The sequence below is a fragment of the Sinocyclocheilus grahami genome, unplaced genomic scaffold, assembly GCF_001515645.1.
Source record: "Sinocyclocheilus grahami isolate Dianchi unplaced genomic scaffold, SAMN03320097.WGS_v1.1 scaffold1638.1, whole genome shotgun sequence".
NCBI lineage: Eukaryota > Metazoa > Chordata > Actinopteri > Cypriniformes > Cyprinidae > Sinocyclocheilus > Sinocyclocheilus grahami.
The window spans coordinates 16,268-37,384 of NW_015506817.1; the positions used below are offsets into that span (position 1 = coordinate 16,268).

A 21,117-nucleotide genomic window follows, 5' to 3' on the forward strand; every position below is an offset into this window, starting at 1 on the left:
CCCCGCCGCCTCAGCTCACTCTTGCCCGGCTTCAGCTCACGCTAAGCCGGGGCTTTCGCTCATGCTAGGCCGCTGTGTTTTTCGTTGTGAAAGCGAAACTACTTTGTTTGGTCTTCCAAAAGAGGACACAACTACAAATCAGTGGTTAAGTTGTATTTACAACACTGTTCCAGAACAGTTTAACCCAAATATCCAGATGTGTGCAGCACATTTTATGGAGGACTGTTTACTGATCCTGGGAGAGTAACGTTAGACTAAAATGCCGGCAGTTCTGACTCACGTAAGTACGTTTTCATTTAAAGGATTTGCCACTGATGATTCAAACGCGAGTTTTGGGCAGTGTGAAGTAGCACTTGTTGTTTGTTATTTCTCTGATCACAAATGCAGACAGGGTTTTATGTTTACGCGGCGCGACGCAATGCAATGCAACGCAACGCGTAAAAAGACAGTATAAGTCATTATAATCAGTAATTATGTCCCCACTGGATGCAACAAATGCCTCGTTTGTAATGGGTTTTAATGTTTTTGTCTCGTCGCTCTGGCCGGGACACGGCCTCAACAGTATGGTGAGGGGCGTAACATATCCGTCTCACGTTTGAGGTATTCGGCCAATCACAACGCATTGGATAGCTGGCCAATCACAGCACACCTAGCTTTTTCAGACCGATGAGCTTTGTAAAAATCGACGCGTTTCAAAAAGGCGGGGCATAGAGGAGAAACAATAATGTACAGTATGTGGAAAATAATGTGTTTTTTAACTTTAAACCACATAAACACATTTCATTACACCAAATACACAAAATAATGTTCTTTTTAGCAGCATCATATGACCCCTTTAAACAGTTTTATTGCTACAGTAAAATTGCTACAATTTTATTGCTTAAACTACATTTAATCTTTTTTTTCACCAAACAACCAGACAAATGAATGGCTCGACACAACGTTACTCAGTTCTGTGAGTTATCTTTTAGGGTACCTTTTGATGAGGTCGCATTAAAAGACATTTTTCGTTACAGACTAAATTAATTCATAAAATCATGGTTGCCAGAGGGTAAATTTAATTGTAGTTTAAAGGACTTTATAGACTATGCTTTACTGACTGCTGGCTCAGTGTTCACTGAGGGTTTCGCTGAGGAGGAACACAACACCGTGTCTGTGCCTGTAATGGCGGGCGAACCAGAGCTTGCTCACAAAATGGTGTCAACAACAAAGCCGTGTCATGCTACCACTGTCTTTCCTGAGCTAAGTCAAGTCACAACTGATCTTCCTGAGTCAAGTCAAGTCACAGTTGATCTTCCGTGTCTGCACACGTAGCTGGCATCCCCAAACCCACTCACTCTAGCCCTCCTGTTCCTGAACTGATTCCCCTGTCTGAAGTGCTTCCCTTGATGGGTATCGCTTTATGGTGTGTTTGGGCTGCATACACCACCACAGAACCTCCCGAGGTGGAGGCGCTCGCTTCAGCTCCTTGCGTGGTGGTGGCGCCCAGCGATGTACTCTCAGCCTGTCGTGTTGCGGTCGAAGAGACCATTACTGACTTCTCCCTGTTTCCTGATGTTACTACTGTAGAACCTCCAGAGGTGGCGGCATCTGCTGTAGAACCTCCAGAGGTGTCAGTGGTACCCATCTATGAACTATCTGCCTGTCCTGTTCCGGCCAAGGAGGCCACCTATGCACTCTCTTCCTGTCACGTTCAGGCCAAGGAGGCCGTCTATGAACTCTCTGCCTGTCCTGTTCCGGCCAAGGAGGCCGTCTGTGAACTCTCTGCCTGTCCTGTCACAGCCATGGAGGCCGACTGGGAACTCTCTGACTGTCCTGTCATGGCCATGGAGGCCATCTGTGAGCTCACAGCCTGTCCTGTCATGGCCATGGAGGCCATCTGTGATCTCTCTGCCTGTCCTGTCACGGCCATGGAGGCCGTCTGTGAACTCTCTGCCTGTCCTGTCACGGCTATGGAGGCCGTCTGTGAACTCTCTGCCTGTCCTGTCACGGCTATGGAGGCCGTCTGTGAACTCTCTGCCGGTCCTGTCACGGCTATGGAGGCCGTCTGTGAACTCTCTGCCTGTCCTGTCATGGCTATGGAAGCCATCTGTGAACTCTTGCCTTGTTCTGAACTGGCCATGGAGGCCAATGATGAATTATTGTCCTGTCCCGACCCAGCCGAAAGGGCTGTCTTTGAACTATCAGTCTTGTCTGTAATCGCCAAAAAAGCCACCAATGAACGATCTGTCTGTCCAGTCACAATCCAATCAGCCTTTTCCAATGTACCCAATATTGAATTGCCTGTCTGTCCCACCATTCTCAAGGAAACCAACATGGAACTTTCAGCCCTGTCAGTCACAGCTCACAAACCCACCTTTGAATTCTTAACCCTGCCTGTCATGAGCCCAGAAATGATAAATGCACACCATGTCTGTTCCGTTAACCCCATCACTGCCATAGATAACATACATGAACTCTCTGCTTGTTCAGTTTCCCCTAATGTGTCTGAACTGTCAGCCTTGTCGGTCATCGCCAAAGAGGCCACTAATGAAAGGTCCGTCTGTCCAGTCACAATTCAACCAGCCATAGCCATGGAAACCAATGTTGAACTGCCTGTCTGTCCAGCCACCCTCAAAGAGACCAACACTGAACTTTTAGCCCTGTCTGTCACTGCTCAAAAACCCCCCTTTGAATCCTTAACCCTGCCTGTCATGTGCCCAGAGACTGAAAATGCACTCCATATCTGTCCCATTAACCCCATCAATGCCATAGATATCATTCATGAAATCTCTGCTTGTTCTGTTTTCCCAAATGTGTCTGTTGAACCTTCCGCCTTGCCCATTCTAGTCTTGAGCCCATTTATGATCTGTCTGGCTGTTCAGTGTCTATCTGTGCGTCTGTTTGTGAACTATCTTCCTGTTCCGTTTCAGTCTGTGAGCGAGATTTGGAAATGTCTACCTGTTCAGCTACTATCAGGTGGTCTTCTGCTCCGCCGTGGGGATCTTCGAACTCGTCTGCTCTGCTGGTGGTGGTCCTCAGCCTCACCTGTTCTGCCGGTCCCGTCGTGGTTCTCTGCTTCGCCAGTTCTGACTCAATCCCAGGGTCATCCATCTCCACATGAACCTGGCCCTCCATCCCTCCACCGGATCCACCACCGCTCCACCGCCCTTCTGGTTTTTGTAGTGTTTGGAGCGTCTGGAAGCGTCACGAATCCAGTTCATGGACTTTCATCCAATGAACACAAGAGGTCACTCTCACCATATTGACACTCACTCCACATAGACTGTCACACATCACTCTGGACTACATCTCCTATGCTCCACTGCACTGATTGCACACTCACCTGCATTCAATAACTCACACTATATAACACTCCCTCTGATCCTGCTCTAGTCGCCGAGTATTGTATGCATTTATCGCCAAGCGATAGCTACTCTACGGAGCCTGTCTAGTTTTCAGTTCCTAGTCATAATCTTGTCTTGCTGGTTTACTCGGGTTTTGACTCTTCCCTGTATTGACCATGTCATTGAATAAAGCCTTGCAAGTGGATCCGCTCGCCTCACGTCTCTGTCACCCCGTTACACTAATCATCATTCAGGCAAAACTTTGCTTCAAGAATGAGCCACACTGCTGACGTGACCTAATCGCTAGCACACCCTGAGCACGTCTTCTGAGACTGATTTTTCAGTCCCGCTCCCGCAAGATTCTGTCCCGCGCCCGCCCGCTCCCTCAGAAAAATATCTTCTCTGGGCCCGCTCCTGCCCAGAGATTCATCTTTTGTCCCACTCCCGCATAATTCTTCCCGCATTTTTTCAGCACATCAAAGAAATTTACATTAAATGGTTCTGTAACATCCCCTATAATCCACAACATCCCAGCATAAATGCTCCCGATAAAATATTTATTTAGGCTCAGCATCAACATTTACAAACCACTGTTATTTTTAACAGAAAAGCAAGCATGGGCTGTGCATGGTTTGGCATGGCAGAATTCTAACTTAATCCCCTCTGGCTGGTCATGCTTGTTCTGTTTTCCCAAATGTGTCTGTTGAACCTTCCGCCTTGCCCATTCTAGTCTTGAGCCCATTTATGATCTGTCTGGCTGTTCAGTGTCTATCTGTGCGTCTGTTTGTGAACTATCTTCCTGTTCCGTTTCAGTCTGTGAGCGAGATTTGGAAATGTCTACCTGTTCAGCTACTATCAGGTGGTCTTCTGCTCCGCCGTGGGGATCTTCGAACTCGTCTGCTCTGCTGGTGGTGGTCCTCAGCCTCACCTGTTCTGCCGGTCCCGTCGTGGTTCTCTGCTTCGCCAGTTCTGACTCAATCCCAGGGTCATCCATCTCCACATGAACCTGGCCCTCCATCCCTCCACCGGATCCACCACCGCTCCACCGCCCTTCTGGTTTTTGTAGTGTTTGGAGCGTCTGGAAGCGTCACGAATCCAGTTCATGGACTTTCATCCAATGAACACAAGAGGTCACTCTCACCATATTGACACTCACTCCACATAGACTGTCACACATCACTCTGGACTACATCTCCTATGCTCCACTGCACTGATTGCACACTCACCTGCATTCAATAACTCACACTATATAACACTCCCTCTGATCCTGCTCTAGTCGCCGAGTATTGTATGCATTTATCGCCAAGCGATAGCTACTCTACGGAGCCTGTCTAGTTTTCAGTTCCTAGTCATAATCTTGTCTTGCTGGTTTACTCGGGTTTTGACTCTTCCCTGTATTGACCATGTCATTGAATAAAGCCTTGCAAGTGGATCCGCTCGCCTCACGTCTCTGTCACCCCGTTACACTAATCATCATTCAGGCAAAACTTTGCTTCAAGAATGAGCCACACTGCTGACGTGACCTAATCGCTAGCACACCCTGAGCACGTCTTCTGAGACTGATTTTTCAGTCCCGCTCCCGCAAGATTCTGTCCCGCGCCCGCCCGCTCCCTCAGAAAAATATCTTCTCTGGGCCCGCTCCTGCCCAGAGATTCATCTTTTGTCCCACTCCCGCATAATTCTTCCCGCATTTTTTCAGCACATCAAAGAAATTTACATTAAATGGTTCTGTAACATCCCCTATAATCCACAACATCCCAGCATAAATGCTCCCGATAAAATATTTATTTAGGCTCAGCATCAACATTTACAAACCACTGTTATTTTTAACAGAAAAGCAAGCATGGGCTGTGCATGGTTTGGCATGGCAGAATTCTAACTTAATCCCCTCTGGCTGGTCATTGCGTTCCAGAAATCAACAGCTGAGTCTGTGATTAGCTACATTGGCAACCCTTTAAACACGTGTTATAAATAGAAACTGCCTAGCTTGCACTTGTTAATCATTTCAATGTTATTAGTTGTTCTTTTTGCTTTTGTGCAACACATAAATAACAATTTATATGTTTTTTAAATTTTTTATAGACATTTTATGTTTAGATAATTTCTATTTTGCGGGAATCCCGTGAATCATTTTATTCTCCCGCATCCCGCCCATCAAGAGTTGTCCCGCGACGCACCCTGTTGCGTTGGGTCCCACGGTACTCCCGCGGGAGTGCAGGTCTCTAACTCAGACCACTAGTGGGGGCCCCCTAGTGGCGGCAGGGCCCTAAGCAGCCGCTTAGTTCACTTATAAGGAGGGCCGGCTCTGATCAGGCCCATGCCGATATTTACATTTAAAGCCAATATTGTGCATTCCCAGTTAAAACTACCTGAAAAAAACCTGAAGTACTGTTAATTTAATTTGTATCATGTTATTGTTTTTGTTTGTGCTATTGCATGTAATTTATTTATTTGTTCTTATTTTATTACTTACTATTTACTTTCTTTTTTAGTTAAAATAAATTCAATTCCATTTGAGTACATGTAATTCTTGTGTGGGGAGGGGGCATGGTCAGTGGGAAATAGTCCTGCCACCACAGCTGGAAAAAATCCTAGAGTAAACACTGAGTACGGGTAGCCTACTTTAAGAATGCGTTTTAATAAGAGCCGTATTTCCTGAGTTGCATCAACGTGTGACAGCTCTGTTTCCACTCCCTGCATGCACACTAGCTGTGCCAAACTTTATATATTTCGCTGTCTCTAAACTCTGTACTGTGAAGACGCTTGTTGGCGATCCCAGTGCTGTCACTCTAATGTTATTGGTAGACTGCACGTCTGGACATATCTTTAGAAAATGCACTCACAACAAATATATACTGCCGGTAAAACTAAGATATTCTAATTGACAAGGAATAAGATTTAAAAGAAATAAAAGTACCATTCTGCTCTTGGAGAGTGTTGTTATATAAACTGCAACTGTGCTTGTGCATTGAATCATAAACTGGTGCTAAACTGCTAACTGCATCATATAATTAACAACACAAACCATCAATGTATGAATCAAACTCACTTAGACAGCCAACAGTTTCTTTTCTATGCATCAATTTTTTTTATATCCATGCATGTCGTAACAGTCAAATCAAATAATACGGAACTGCACTCAAAATGGTGATGAGTGAGCACCACTGACAGATTCTTCACTCAGACACTTTCAGACACTTCACTACCAGTTGTCGCTCGCAAAATTCGCTGTTCATTTGCATAAAGCAAAACAATTCTTAACTTTTGACGCTTGATTTGCATTAGGCCTGTCACGATAACAATTTTTTGTTGTGCGATATATTGCCGCAGAAATAATTGCGATAAGTGATATTATTGTCATTTTAAAGACCATTTTATGCCACTGAATTTATAATCATAATGTAACAGCATAATAATGCAAGAAGGCCTACACACTTCCAAATGACAACAAACTTTAAATTTTTAAGAATATTTAGATAATGGAAATTAAGTATCAAAATATTAGATACCTTAAAAAACCTGAATAAATAGTAAATGAACATTTTCTAACAAAAAGTGCAAAGTAGAAAAAAAGAAAAATGCACAAAGAACTTGTATGTGGATTTTTCCATCTATAGATTTTCCCTGACCTTCTTTTCTCTGTAAATTAAGGGTGCACACTATTGCTGAAAAATACAATCACTACTTAGCAGTCAGATGTCCGTATGCACAAAGGCACAGATCACTAAACAAGACCATATCTGCAGATGAAACTTTTTTTGTAGAAGCATTTTTTTAAATTTGAACTAGCACCTCATGACTACACGTTATGTACGAGAAGCTGCAAAAGACACATGCACAAGTGGAACGTACAAAACATGGTGACATTAATTTTTAAGTAAACATAATGGGCGATATATTGCATCGCCAAAAATTATTGAGGTCATGTACATCCATTGCACGATAAGTCTGTATATAGATTATTGCGACAGGCCTAACTTGCATCGCTTGACACGCCCATATTCTGTTGCCAACGATCTGTCGCTCATGTCGCCGGAAGTCACCAGCTCTCCATTGAAAATGAATGGGATCTTGTCTCTTTGTCACTGGCGGTGTTAATGGGGCTTGAATAATAAACATGCATAAATGAGAAAATAAAGCACGGGTTGTGATTGGCCGAATACCTCAAGCGTGTGACGGAAATGTTACGCCCCTTACCATACTGTGATGCCGTGTCCCGGTGCGACGAGACAAAACCAATAAAACCCATTATAAATGAGGCATTTGTTGCATCCAGTGAGGACATAATTACTGATTATAATGACTAATACTGTCTTTTTATGCGCTGCATTGCATCTCGCCGCGTAAACATAAAACTAGGGCTGGACGATATCGCCAAAATTTATATCACAATATATTTCTTAATTTCGGACGATACAATATAATTCCGATATCGATATGAACACTATTAAAAAAGCCTCGTAAAAACTGCCAAGAATGCCCACAACAGACGTCTGTGCATACAAACTTATGAAAAATTAATTTGCCAAGTCTACAACACCTCATATAAAACCATATATTTTAGAAAGAAAAAAAAACATCACAAATAAATGAATGCTGACCTTTTATTTGTATTTAGACTTCAATCAAACAAGAAATGTGAAATCACTGTCAAATAATTGTCTCAGACTCACCTAATTAATATTAATATCTTTAACTTCAAACTATAGACTAACATACACTACCAGTCAAAAGTTTTTTTTATGTTTTTAAAGAATTCTCTTCTGCTCACCAAGCCTGCATTTATTTCATCCAAAATACAGCAAAAACAGTAACATTTTGAAATATTGTTACTATTTAAAATAACTGTTTTCTATTTGAAAATATTTTAAAATGCAATTTATTACTGTGATTTCAAAGCTATATTTTTAGCATCATTACTCCAGTCACACAATCCTTTAGAAATCATTCTAATATTCTGATTTGCTGCTCAAAAATTATTTATTATGTTGAAAACAGCGGAGTAGAATTTTTTCAGGTTTCTTTGCTGAATAGAAAGTTCAGAAAAACAGCATTTATCTGAAATAGAAATCTTTTGTAACATTATAAATGTCTTTATCATTACTTTTGATCAATTTAAAGCAGCCTTGCTGAATAAAAGTATTAATTTCTATAATTTCTTTCAAAAAAAAGAAAAGAAATCATACTGCCTCCAAGCTTTTGAATGGTATAGTGTATAATGTTACAAAAGCTTTTTATTTTAGATAAATGCTGATCTTTGGATCTTTCTATTCATCAAAGAATCCTGAAAAAAAAAATTTACTCAACTGTTTTAAATATTGATAATCAGCAAATCGCCATATTAGAATGATTTCTGAAGGATCATGTGACACTGAAGACTGGAGTAATGATACTGAAAATTCAGCTTTGATCACAGGAATAAATTACATTTTTAAATATATTCAATAGGGGTGCTCCGATTGATCGGCTACCGATCACTATCGGCCGATATTCGCTTTGGGATGATTGATTGTCTCTAAAAAGGCCGATCTCAAAAAAACGATCTCAAGCTAATGCCTGCCATGAGAGGTTTGGCACGGCACCGTCTCAGTCTCAGTCTCTGTCCGGCTCGGGTGAAATAATTATAATGCTGAAGGTGAGGTACTCAGGAATTGTCACGTGCATAATCGAGGCAGTGTCACATCGTCACTAAAGTTTATAAATTGCATTACTTTTTAATTCTTGCCTGTGCTTAACCATTCAGCGCTCGCGCGCTCACCTGGAGGCCGTGCGCTCATGCACACTCGCAGCGCACACACATAATGCCAGGTTCACATTACTCTGTTTGCAGTGCGAATGTGGTGTGTATTTTTTCCGCGCACATGTTAACAGATTAATAAAGAGTTCATACTGCACACGGTTGCCGTCCGGCAGTGCGTTCCAGGAGTGGTGTGTCTGCAGCAGTGCAGAGACAGTTTCCGCACAAATCTATTTTTGCTGAGCTGCAAGCACTGAATTAAAGTAACAGCACATTTTTTGCAGTAAATAGGAACATGGATTGACACGAAAATTTAGTAATTACACCATAAATGCATATTATTAAAGTCTACTGTGTTTCACAGTCAACACATATGGCTTTTAGCTAGGTTTAAAGGGAAAAAGCGCTTTTAGAGCACTTTTAGATAAACAAGGCAATAATAGATGGCACTCGTGGAGGTAGGAAAACAAAGTTCTTTATGAACCGCAGGATTGCTTGTAATAAAGATTTCAATGCAAAAGGAAAGGAAGTAGAGCTGACTATTTCTGTCAATGGTAAGTTTGTGATAACGTCAGAAAAGTAATTTACATGTTTTGCCACTTGCTTGAGCAACTTAATATATAAGTAATTGCAAAAGTAAAAAGCATTGAATAATGTGTTGCTTATATTTATTGTGTTTAAACATGTCTGGGAAAGATTGTATTACTGTACTGTGTAAAAAAAGAATTGCAATGCTGAAAAACATTTTCAGTGACAATGTTTGGATTTGAAATCAAAATAATGGATAAATGTTGTGTTTGTGGTAAACAGCCACGGATCAGTAGTGGACTCCTGTGTGAAAGCACAGTCCGTGCTGCTTCCCTTCTCACAAGAGTCACCTAAGAGGGGAATTCCCCCCATTTTCAAAAATGAAATTCAGGCCCTGAATAAATGTCTAAAAATCCTGATTGGAGTATCACTATAAATAGTTATAAATGATAAAAAGAAGGCTTTAAAAAGATCGGTATCGGTGATCGGTATCGGCAGATACTGCTTTCTGTGATCGGCCTCAAAAATCCTGATCGGAGCACCCCTAATATTCAGATAGAAAATATTACAATTTTACTGTTTTTGCTGTACTTTGGATCAAATAAATGCAGGCTTGGTGAGCAGAAGAGAATTCTTAAATAAAAAAAAAAACATTAAAAATCTTACTGTTCAAAAACATTTGACTGGTAGTGTAGGCTGATTATTCTTATAGATTGAAACAAATGTGCTTTAGACAGTATAAAGAGTATGAAAAGTGCTCTGAGTTGCTGCAGAAAAAAAGTGCAACAACAAAAACATGTTGCTCGAGACGGGCTTATTGAGAATGCAAACTGATTCTCCGCCAGCAGGAGGCGCTTTGAGAGTGGTACAACTAGCGGTTCCTCCAGTAATGGCTGTAATCAAATCAGCTCCGCTCATGAACGCTTCTTTATCAGATAAAATAAAAATGCTATCGAAACTTTTCTGAAGACTCCTTTCCCTTCAGAGATACATTCATATAAAACACACGTGATGTGTTTTGATTTTGAAACGTGCAGTGCTCATGTTAATTCAACAAAGTCAAATGCCACAAATAAATCAATGTATGGGAAACACTGGTAATGTATATCGAAATATCGGAAATGTGTTTAAAAATCATATCACCGTTATTGAAAAAAATTATATTGCGATACATATTGATATTGAATTATTGTCCAGCCCTACATAAAACCATGTCTGCATTTGTGATCGGAGAAACGACAAACAAGCGCTACTCTACACTGCTCAAAACTCGCGTTTGAATCGTCAGTGGCAAATCCTTTAAATATGAAAACATACTTACAGGCTGTGAGTCAGCATTATTTGTCAGCATCATAGACTGTATAGGGTCAGCATGCGCGCCGAAGGGGAAACAGGGGAACTGAATTCACCGGAACACCGGCATTGTAAGCTACTCTCCCAGGAAACAGTCCTCGTCCTCCATAAAATGCATTGCACACATTTGAATATTTGGATTGAACTGTTCTGATCTTATCTATTCACAAACAGCTTGTAACACTCCAAAGAGAAAGGAAAACTTTAAATCTCATCATATGACCCCTTTAAGTAAACAAACAGCTGAGAAAAAAACATGTGTTTCAATATATTGGATCTGTGCACTTCTTTAAAGTGACATGAATATCCAGTGTTTCCCCAGCCATTATATTAGGGGGAAACCACCATAGTCTGTTGTAGTGGCACTGGCATGTGCTTTTCTTTTTAAAAGGGGATGAAATGCTCAAAAAGCAAGGTATCAAGATATTTTAGTCAGGTATCATCTCGAAGTCAAAATTTTTGGTATCATAACACTAGTGCAAAGAGTATCATAGTTTGGCAAAATACATAGTGAAGTGACATGTGGCCAAGTATGGTGACCCATACTCAGAATTAGTGCTCTGCATTTACCCATCCAAAGTGCAAACACACAGCAGTGAACACACACACCGTGAACACATACTCGGAGCCATTTATGCTGCGGCGCCCGGGGAGCAGTTGGGGGTTCGGTGCCTTGCTCAAGGGCACCTCAGTCGTGGTATTGAAGGTGAGAGAGAGCACTGTACATTCACTCCCCCCACCTACAAACCCTGCCGGTACGAGACTCGAACCCACAACCTTTGGGTTATGAGTCCGACTCTCTAACCATTAGGCCACGACTTCCCCCAAATGATATCATATCTGCAAATGTACAATAAGTTACTACAGCACAAAGAAATATCTTGTTTTTCATTTACATTTGCAGTCTGCCTGCTTACCAACCCTATGATATGATATGATATCATTTCACCCTAATGGTGGGAAAGGGTCTTAAAGGGATTTTAAAGCCATGGTTTGTGTATGTGTGTCTCCTCACAGATTCCTACCTTTGGCCACTGGGGACGGAGTTGGCACATGGCGTCCCCATCCTTGATGGCTTGGCCAAAATTCTTCATTTCCATAAGCAGTTCTGCCCGCCGAGCCAGGAGCTGACATATACAGGGCTCTGTGGAGAGGAGAAGGGATTTTAAAAAGAAATAGATTTAACTAGGTAATTTTAAGGAGGTTGTAAGCTAGATAGTTGTGGCTAAAATGTTAACAGACTAATGTATTATTGCATTACATATAAAATGGATTAAAGACCACTCCAATGCATAAACAATATCAAAGGAACTATAAGGTCCTGAAGCATTTTTTTTTTGGTTGTGCAGTTTCATAACCCAGAACCGTCATAGCTAAAGCAGTATAGTCCACATAAATACAATGAATAAGTCTACACAAGAGAGGTGATGAAATTCTAGGAATATTTATCTACTTTCATTATAATTAATGAAGTGCATGACTTATCTTAATTCGTTACAATGATAGTGATCTAAAGGTTACTTTTAGAAATGAGAGCTTTTGAAATAAGAGCTTCCTGTTCCTGTCTGCTGTACTGCTGAGTGGTTTGCGTTTGTAGCTCCGTGTAGCTTTGTTTTTCTGTTGGACCGCTAACTGCTAAAGTATCATTTAATTCTCACCATATTTCTGATTTTACCTACCAAACTAATTTGACATCTTTAATCTTTTATTCTAAACTGCTAGTGCTGTGCGTTAGCAGCATGTAAGCAGTCTGTTAGCCTGTTAATCACATCTCCATTCGCATTTCCTACTGCTTCTTTTTTTCTGTCGCGCTCTGTTTTTTTTTTTTAATAAGTCCATCAAACAACTGTGGTGAGTCAGAATTTTTCTACAATCATGGAGAGTAATGGATTCTCCTTGCATTGCCACCTGTACTGCTTGCCACATGTTCAGCGTATCGGTCTCTGTCAGCAGCGAGGGATTCACATGTGATACATGCAGGGAAATAGTTAGGATGACAGAGAAAATCTCAGAACGAGAGAGACACATCCAAAATTGTTAATCACATCTCCATTCGCATTTCCTACTGCTTCTTTTTTTCTGTCGCGCTCTGTTTTTTTTTTTAATAAGTCCATCAAACAACTGTGGTGAGTCAGAATTTTTCTACAATCATGGTGAGTAATGGATTCTCCTTGCATTGCCACCTGTACTGCTTGCCACATGTTCAGCGTATCGGTCTCTGTCAGCAGCGAGGGATTCACATGTGATACATGCAGGGAAATAGTTAGGATGACAGAGAAAATCTCAGAACGAGAGAGACACATCCAAAATTTAATTGAGGACAGTAAGAATGTGAGGGCCCTAGATTGGATGCGACTAGCTTAGCAAATCATGTACATTGTTCGGTTCCGGTTGTAGAGCCCACGCAGCAGGGTGACTGGGTTATGGTGAGGCGGGATAGTCATGGGAAAAAACACCTCTCTTCTGTTCTGATTAAAACATTAAACAGATTCTCCCCACTCAGTGATGCACTCACTGAGAAACCTGATGAAATTGCTCTATTTTCACATTCCATACAATAGAATCGCCAATAACTAGAGTCACCAGCCATAGTCCAATGTTTACCGGGAGCCAGAGCGCCTGACATCTTGGCAAATTTAAAAGTGCTGGCTGATGCTAAACGTAAATTCAGTAAGATTGTTATTCATGTCGGCACTAATGGATGTTCGACTTTGCCAGTCGGAGATCACTAAAAATAACATTAAAAAGGTGTGTGAACTTGCAAATACGATGTCAGACACAGTAAGCAGGGAGGGGATCAGAGCATATTACAGTGGCGATGAGATACATAGCAGACTGTCATCACTCAATGGCTGGATGTCTTAAGTGGTGCCCGCAGAATAACATAGGTTTCATAGACAATTGTACGAGTTTTTGGGGCAGACCCCCTCCGGGGATGGTGCCACTTTCCTCTCTAGAAATATGGCACATATTGCCATATTTCTAGAGCAATTTTTGTACTTGACTAACTGGGGCCCAGTTCAGGGAACAGACAGACTGGCTAAACCGACGATCTGATTGCCACTTCATGTCACAAAAGTCAGTTAATTTTCAGCACATAGAGACTCTTTCACCTAGATATCACACTATAGAGACGGTGTCAGTTCCCTGAACTAGCAAATACAAAAAACATCCAAACCAATTTAAGGGTAACAATTTAATTGATATTCAACAAATAAAAAACAGATGTAATACAGATAAACAAATGATAAAGCTTGGCTTAATGAATATTAGATCCCTTTCCATGAAAACGCTTTTTGTAAAGGGGGAGGTGTTGCTACAGTTTATAACAATATCTTTAGTATTTCTCAGAGGTTGGGTTTCAAGTATAATTCATTTGAATTAATGGTGCTTCATATGACGTTATCCAAAGAAACAAGTGTTAATGATAAATCCCTTGTGACGTTTATACTGGCTACTGTATACAGGCCACTTACAGAATTTATCAAAGAATTTGCTGATTTTCTATTGGAGTTAGCCTAGTGCTGGCTACAGATAAAGTCCTTATTGTTGGTGATTAAAATATCCATGTTGATAATGAAAAAGATGAAAAAGCACCACCACCAGTCTTAATTCTAATTACTAAAGTTATATCATTAAATAATACTTGATTATCATAATATATTATAATGCTTGACTGACTGATGTTAAGACTGTACTTTCAGATATTTAAAAAAACTGTGCCATTCTACAAACAATATGTATTCTCTGTCCAGCGAGTAAACTAAAAAAAAATTACTAACCAATGGCGATTCAATTGCCAAGGTGTGCGTCAAGGCTATTTTCGTAAACGAAAACTAAAATTGACTAAAACGATTAATGAAAAAACAATCTCGTAAACTGAAATAAAATAAAAACGTCAAAACGATTGAAAAACTAACTGAAATAAAATAATAATTATCAAAAATAAATAATCGTTTTCATAATCGTTCTCACCCCTTGGAGGAAAAATATACAAGCTGTATGAAGGTTAAGGGAAATAGCCTGTAATGGCGCATCTCGCACACGGGGTTATCTGACGGAGAGACGCAAAGCAGTTTAAAGCCTGCACGGGTCCTGTTTGCTAAACGTGCCCCAGCAGTACTTAACAGAACACCCGACCCATTATCTGACAGCAGCACTAATTTAATTCTGTACCAGACTAGAACCGTTTGACAAAGACCGCGAGTCGCGACCCGAACCGCACTCGCATTATACTTGCAAGATTATTTATTTTATCATGTAACACAAGCAATCAAACCAACATTAGGCAAAGTCGGTGCTTTTAAGAAAAACAGACACGCAGCGCAACATGATAATTAACTGAAAAAAAAGATGAGCGCAACTTTTGCCTAGCATCTTCTGATCACTCTGCCAGGCTTTTGAACAAATGCGCATTGGCTAAATCACATCATACACACGCTTATAATTCTTCATAAATGAAAATAACATTAAAATATAAGCCTTTACTGATAAATGCGATTGCCGTTATTATTGCATTTCATTAGTCCCAGTTTTGATTTATGCACGACTGTTCACAGAAAAGTGAGCAAGACACCACAGTTACAATATCATGATTATGGTTAAATAAGAAAAGACAACCAAATCAGGCTACATTTATTTTCATACTAAATACCTCAACACACATCATTGGATACTAAGCTCAACTTGTGTAGATTTAGTAAAAAAGGCTTGACTGCTTTCTTTGGTGTAAGAAAGCAGTCAAATTTGGTGCAAATTTGAAAACGGTATTAAAATAAAACAAATTTAAAAATTCAAAACTATAATAACCTTGGTGTCAGTAGAGGCTTGTTTGTCCATATTAGGGATTTCCTGGAGTGTTGTCATTGCAATTACTTCTGCTATGCATATGTGGAGTTTCTGCACAAGGGTGCCCTCCGGCTTCCAGTATGAATTAAACAGTCATTACATTATGTGTGTACTCAGTAATGCTCACAAGTCAAATCAAGTCAAGTCACGTCACCTTTATTTATATAGTGCTTTTAACAATACAGATTGTGTCAAAGCAACTGAACAGCATTAATTAGGAAAATAGTGTGTCAATAATGCAAAATGACCCTCGTAAACACGCATTTTTCAGTTAAAGACAGTTCATCATTGGATTCAGTGATGTCATCATCCAGCTCAGTTCAGTTTAAATAGTATCTTTGCAATCATTTGCAATCAAGTCAACGATAATCGCTGGAAATGAAGTGTCCCCAACTAAACAAGCCAGAGACGACAGCGGCAAGGAACCAAAACTCCATCGGTGACAGAATGGAGAAAAAACCTTGGGAGAAACCAGGCTCAGTCGGGGGGCCATTTCTCCTCTGACCAGTTTACAACACCTAGGTAAAAATAGGGAAGATAATACTTTTCTCTAAAGCAGTGGTTCTTAATCCTGGTTCTCGCGACCCCCCGCTCTGCACATTTTGAATGTGTCTCTTACCGCTTCAGGGGTTTGTTCCATTCTACCATAAATGCCCTGTGAAGTGGACATCACAGGATATTCCGCCATGATTTCAGTTAGAAAGGTCATGCACATCTCGTCAGTAAAGCCGGTCCCGTGATTGGTAGTAAATCTCCATCGCCTGCTTTCAGATTGAGCGGCATTCACTACACAGAGTCGTAGTTCACTGACAATTAGGCAATATCGCATTCATAATCGCAGATGAATCGCATTCGATTATGAACGCGATATCGCCTAGCTTGTCAGTGAAATACGGCTCTGTGTATTAAATGCCGCTCCATCTGAAAGCAGGTGATGGCGATTTACAACTAATCACGGGACCGGCTTTACTGATGAGATGCGCATGACAATCGCATGTGATTAACTGCATAGCCCTAATTCAAATGGAATTGAAGTTCGCGAGACGTGACTTATGCAAATCTCATGATTACTAGCTCATGATTTGTGGCGGTTGACTTCCTTGAATAAACATGAGCACTGCAGGTTTCAAAATCTAAATGTGGCGCGGGTGTTTTATATGAATGTATCTTTGAAGGGAACCGACTGTCTTCAGAAACATTTCGATGGCATTTTCATCTGATAAAGCAGCGTTTATGAGCGGAGCGCTGCTTTGTGTACAGCCGTTACCAGGGAAACCGCTGTTACTGCCGCTCTAAAGCGCCTCCTGCTGGCAGAGAGTTAGCTCGTCTCCAGTAACATGTTTTTGTTGTTGCTCACTCTGTTTCCGTTTTCTGCAGCAACTCAGCATTTTTCATATTTTTATCCTGGCTGAAGCACTTTTCTTTCAATCTATGAGAATATTCAGCCTATGTTATAGTTTAAAGTTTAAGATATTAATATTATTAAGATGTGCCTGAGAGTCGTATACTTATTTGACAGTGATTTCACATTTCTTGTTTGTTTGAAGACTAAATACAAGTAAAAGGTGAATATTCATTTATTTGTACTGTTTTTTCTAAAACATTAAATATACTAGTCAAAAGTTTTTGAACAGTAAAACTGTTAATGTTTTTAAGGAAGCCTGCATTTATTTGATCCAAAATACAGCAAAAGCAGTAATATTGTTAAATATTTTTACTATTTAAAATAGCTGCTTTCTATTTGAATATATTTTATTCCTGTGATGCAAATCTGAATTTTCAGCATCATTACTCCAGTCTTCAGTGTCACATGATCCCTCAAAAATCATTCTGATATGCTGATTTGCTGTTCAAGAAACATTTATTAGGGCCCAAGCCACTAAGGTGCTATTGACTCAGTACACATATAGATCTCATTGAGTCGAACAACTTTCGTGCTGCATATCATAGGCTCTGCCCAACAGGAAGTTGGCTATTCAGGGCTGTGTAAAAAGCATATAATCTGGAATTTGATATACTCCTCTGAGGATTTCCAACCGATTGCCACCAAACTTGGTGAACATGATCTCAAGACATTGGGGACGCTAAATTGCTAAGGGATTTTTGATATCTCGAACAGTTTGCTCGTGGCGATGCGATGAAGTTATGGCAAGAAATGAGAAACAGGAAGTGTCTAATAACATCCACATACATTGTCTGATTTTGATCAAACTTAAGAGGTTTGTTCGTTGTATGATGCCAATCGCATAGATGTGACTATTAGGAGTCAAAGTTATAGCGCCACCAACTGGCAGTAGGAAGTGAGGTGAGAGAGGGAGAGAGACTTTTAAACATCTCTTTATTCACTAGAAAAAAAAAATCAGTATTTATTTATTTATTTGCATTACAGCTTAAGGAATTTCTTAAGCCTTATCCTTTTCTGTCAGTTTTAGGGACAAAATGTCCTAGAACCAGTTAATTTGTAGGGTACTGACAACATAATTTTATATAATTAGGTTAATAATTATGTTAATTGCAACATAAAAAGATCTAAAGATACATACACGTGGACTTATACATTTTTGTGCTGCAAATAATAATCTGACACTCATTTGATATTGACCTATGACATTCATCTGAATTTACATAATCTCATGGATGTAACAGTAAAACAGTTCAGCTCACAGATGAAGACTAAGCTGTAATACAGGCAAAAATATTTCACTATTGATTATAGATCAATAAAATCATTAAATGCTTATGAATCATTAAAGGTTTTGGTAATAAGGTAATAGGATCTCATTTGTTAACTTTAGTAAATGCATTAACTAACATTGAACAATATATTTTCACAGCATTTATTAATGTTGATGTTAGTTAATCAAAATGTTTATGTTAATTCATGGTGAATTAAGTAATGTTAACAGATAAAACTTTAAATTTTATTGTTTTAGTTTTGAACTTAATATTAACTGACATCAATAAATGCTATTTAATTATTGTTCATGTTAATAAACTGAAACCTTATTGTAAAGTGTTACCAAAGTTTTATATATTGTTCTGTGTGTGTATGTTTCACAGTCTTGATGGTTCGGATTAACCATTTCATTGCTGTATCCCTCAAATCCAAACTGCTATAGGGTTACTTTAAATGCATGTGCCTGTTGTGCACAGTTTTCCTGATGCCACCGGGGTGGCATTTGCACTGATGGCTTGGGCCCGCCATCGCTGCTTGCAGCTATATTTGGAATTGAACTTCGACAGTTAATGATGACGTAGAACGAGAACACAAGGGCTGCATCCGAAAACTTAGGCAGCTGAATGAGGCAATGAATGAGGCAATGACTTTGCAGGCAGCGTTTTTGCACGAAGGCACCTCATGAAATTGATTTCGGACAGGCTTCTGAGGCAGCGAAACGGTTTAATGATCTACAACAAAATAGAATGAGATTTTGTGATAACTAAACGAATATTTAATTACTATAATACTGATTTCTCGCCTTGATGCCTTCCTGCCTTGGAATGCTGCCTCCGAAGGCAGCATTTTAGAGTTTTCGGATGCAGCCATGGATGCAAGATCGCTGAAGAATGCATATTAAGAAATGGCCAGTGCGTCACTGCAGCTGCCGTTAGAAGTCCCAGTTTCTATAGAAACAGTCAGTGTTCTGAGACGTGCGCTCAGAACGGCGCATACACACTGGCTGGTCTAGCTTGAAAAATACGCTTTTTTTAATGCTTTTTGAGCAAAATAAACGTTTGAGACAGTTGTTGTCAGATTTTATTGGTGATATCAAATATGAAATTTAATCTTAAGCTTAACAAACAGTTTTGGAGATTTTTATGTTTCCCTATTCAAAGAGATAGGAGCTGTACTTGCATGCCCGAGAGGCATTTCAAAGATGGCCACCAAGTGACAGGACTTGCCTTAAAGGGACTTTGGTTGCATTGTGGAACTGTGATACAGCATTTCCTTGACCACTGTGAGCAGCGCAGCGCTGCACTGCTTTGTATTTGGCAATTTACAGAGGAAAGATGAGAAGAAAGTATTATTTAAACTTTTCTCAAGACCTCAGTTCCCCTCAGAAATACATATTGTAAGAAAAATGATGAGGACGATGAAGATGTTTATTGCAGCATATCAGTGGCAAAGTACATGTAGTACCTTGGGTTCAACGGAGTCAGAATGAACCCCGAGCCTCCTACGCTCAAACATTTTATACTCTATTACGTTCATCTTCCCGCTAGACATGTAAATGAAGTTTCGTCTTAAATGTAAATTGCGGATAACAATGAAAGTGATAGCCTTCCGTTCCCACATCTTTGAAAGTCTTTCAGGTGGAAACAACCAAATGTTAAGGTGATAGGATTATCTAGAATCCCTAGCAATTATATTCAAATACCCTTTTGGTCAGCAGATGGTTCTTGATGGCCTACTGCCGCTCCCACGCTATAGGTGACGATTGACGAAGTAACGTTCAGGAGATACTATTTACATATTATTGAAAGTATTATCTCTATGATAATTAAGCTCTTTGTAGAGAAAGGAGAATAGTTTAATTGGAGTGGAAGTTTGGTCGAGGCAGACTGTAATTTCTTACAATATAAACCCCCCACACCTTATTCAATATTTAGGATTTTCTTTCTGTATTTTGCGCATAGTGACCAGTGAGCTTGTTCTGCCTGCCACAGTATTTTCTTCTCTTTGCGTTCGTCTTCAGCGTCTCTGGCTTCTGTTAACGGCCGTTTACAGACTTTGTAATATTTCCACACAAAGGACATTTTGGAAAATGATTTCAATGCAGTTTGTGCAAGTCCGGAACTGAAATTGGCTGAAATAAAACAAAAAACGGTCGGTTCCCAGTTAGCTCCCTGTCACGTCACAGTGGAGTGCAGCAAAAGGGAGTGATTGACGGCTAATATAACCAATCTAAAATATGCATTAAAGTTAAGAATGTAAAAATTAAGCTTAATTGGTTATGGAACGTTGGATAGAATGGTGGACCAGTCACTGCATCAGCTCACAGCAGACACATCCTTTGCGGTAATTCGCAAATGTTTTGCAGAGAAATGAAGACAGGTCGCACCACAACAATTATTTGCACTCACATAAATACTCCCAAATATATTTTTGGGTCGCACAGATTACATTTCGGGAGCATGTGTGACCAAAACGGTTGCAATTTCAAGCCCTGGCATGGACATGTTAATATGGCATATGAAGGGGAAGTAGGTTAATTTTGTGAATTAGGCAAGTGCTGTAGCCCTTGGGTGCTGCTCTGATGTTTATGATCTGGTTCATATGTTGCTTGGACAGTTATTGATATCCAGTAAAATAGCATATATATA

General features: G+C 40.1%; 1 protein-coding gene across 1 annotated transcript in view; it reads right to left on the reverse strand.

Annotated features, from left to right (window-relative positions):
- The window catches only part of LOC107571709 (LON peptidase N-terminal domain and RING finger protein 2-like), a 71,790-nt gene that overhangs the window by 15,670 nt on the left and 35,003 nt on the right, over window positions 1-21,117 (reverse strand). The window contains exon 4 of the mRNA XM_016258040.1: window positions 11,970-12,088. Within this exon, the coding sequence (XP_016113526.1) occupies window positions 11,970-12,088 (119 nt within the window). The remainder of the gene's footprint in view (window positions 1-11,969; window positions 12,089-21,117) is intronic.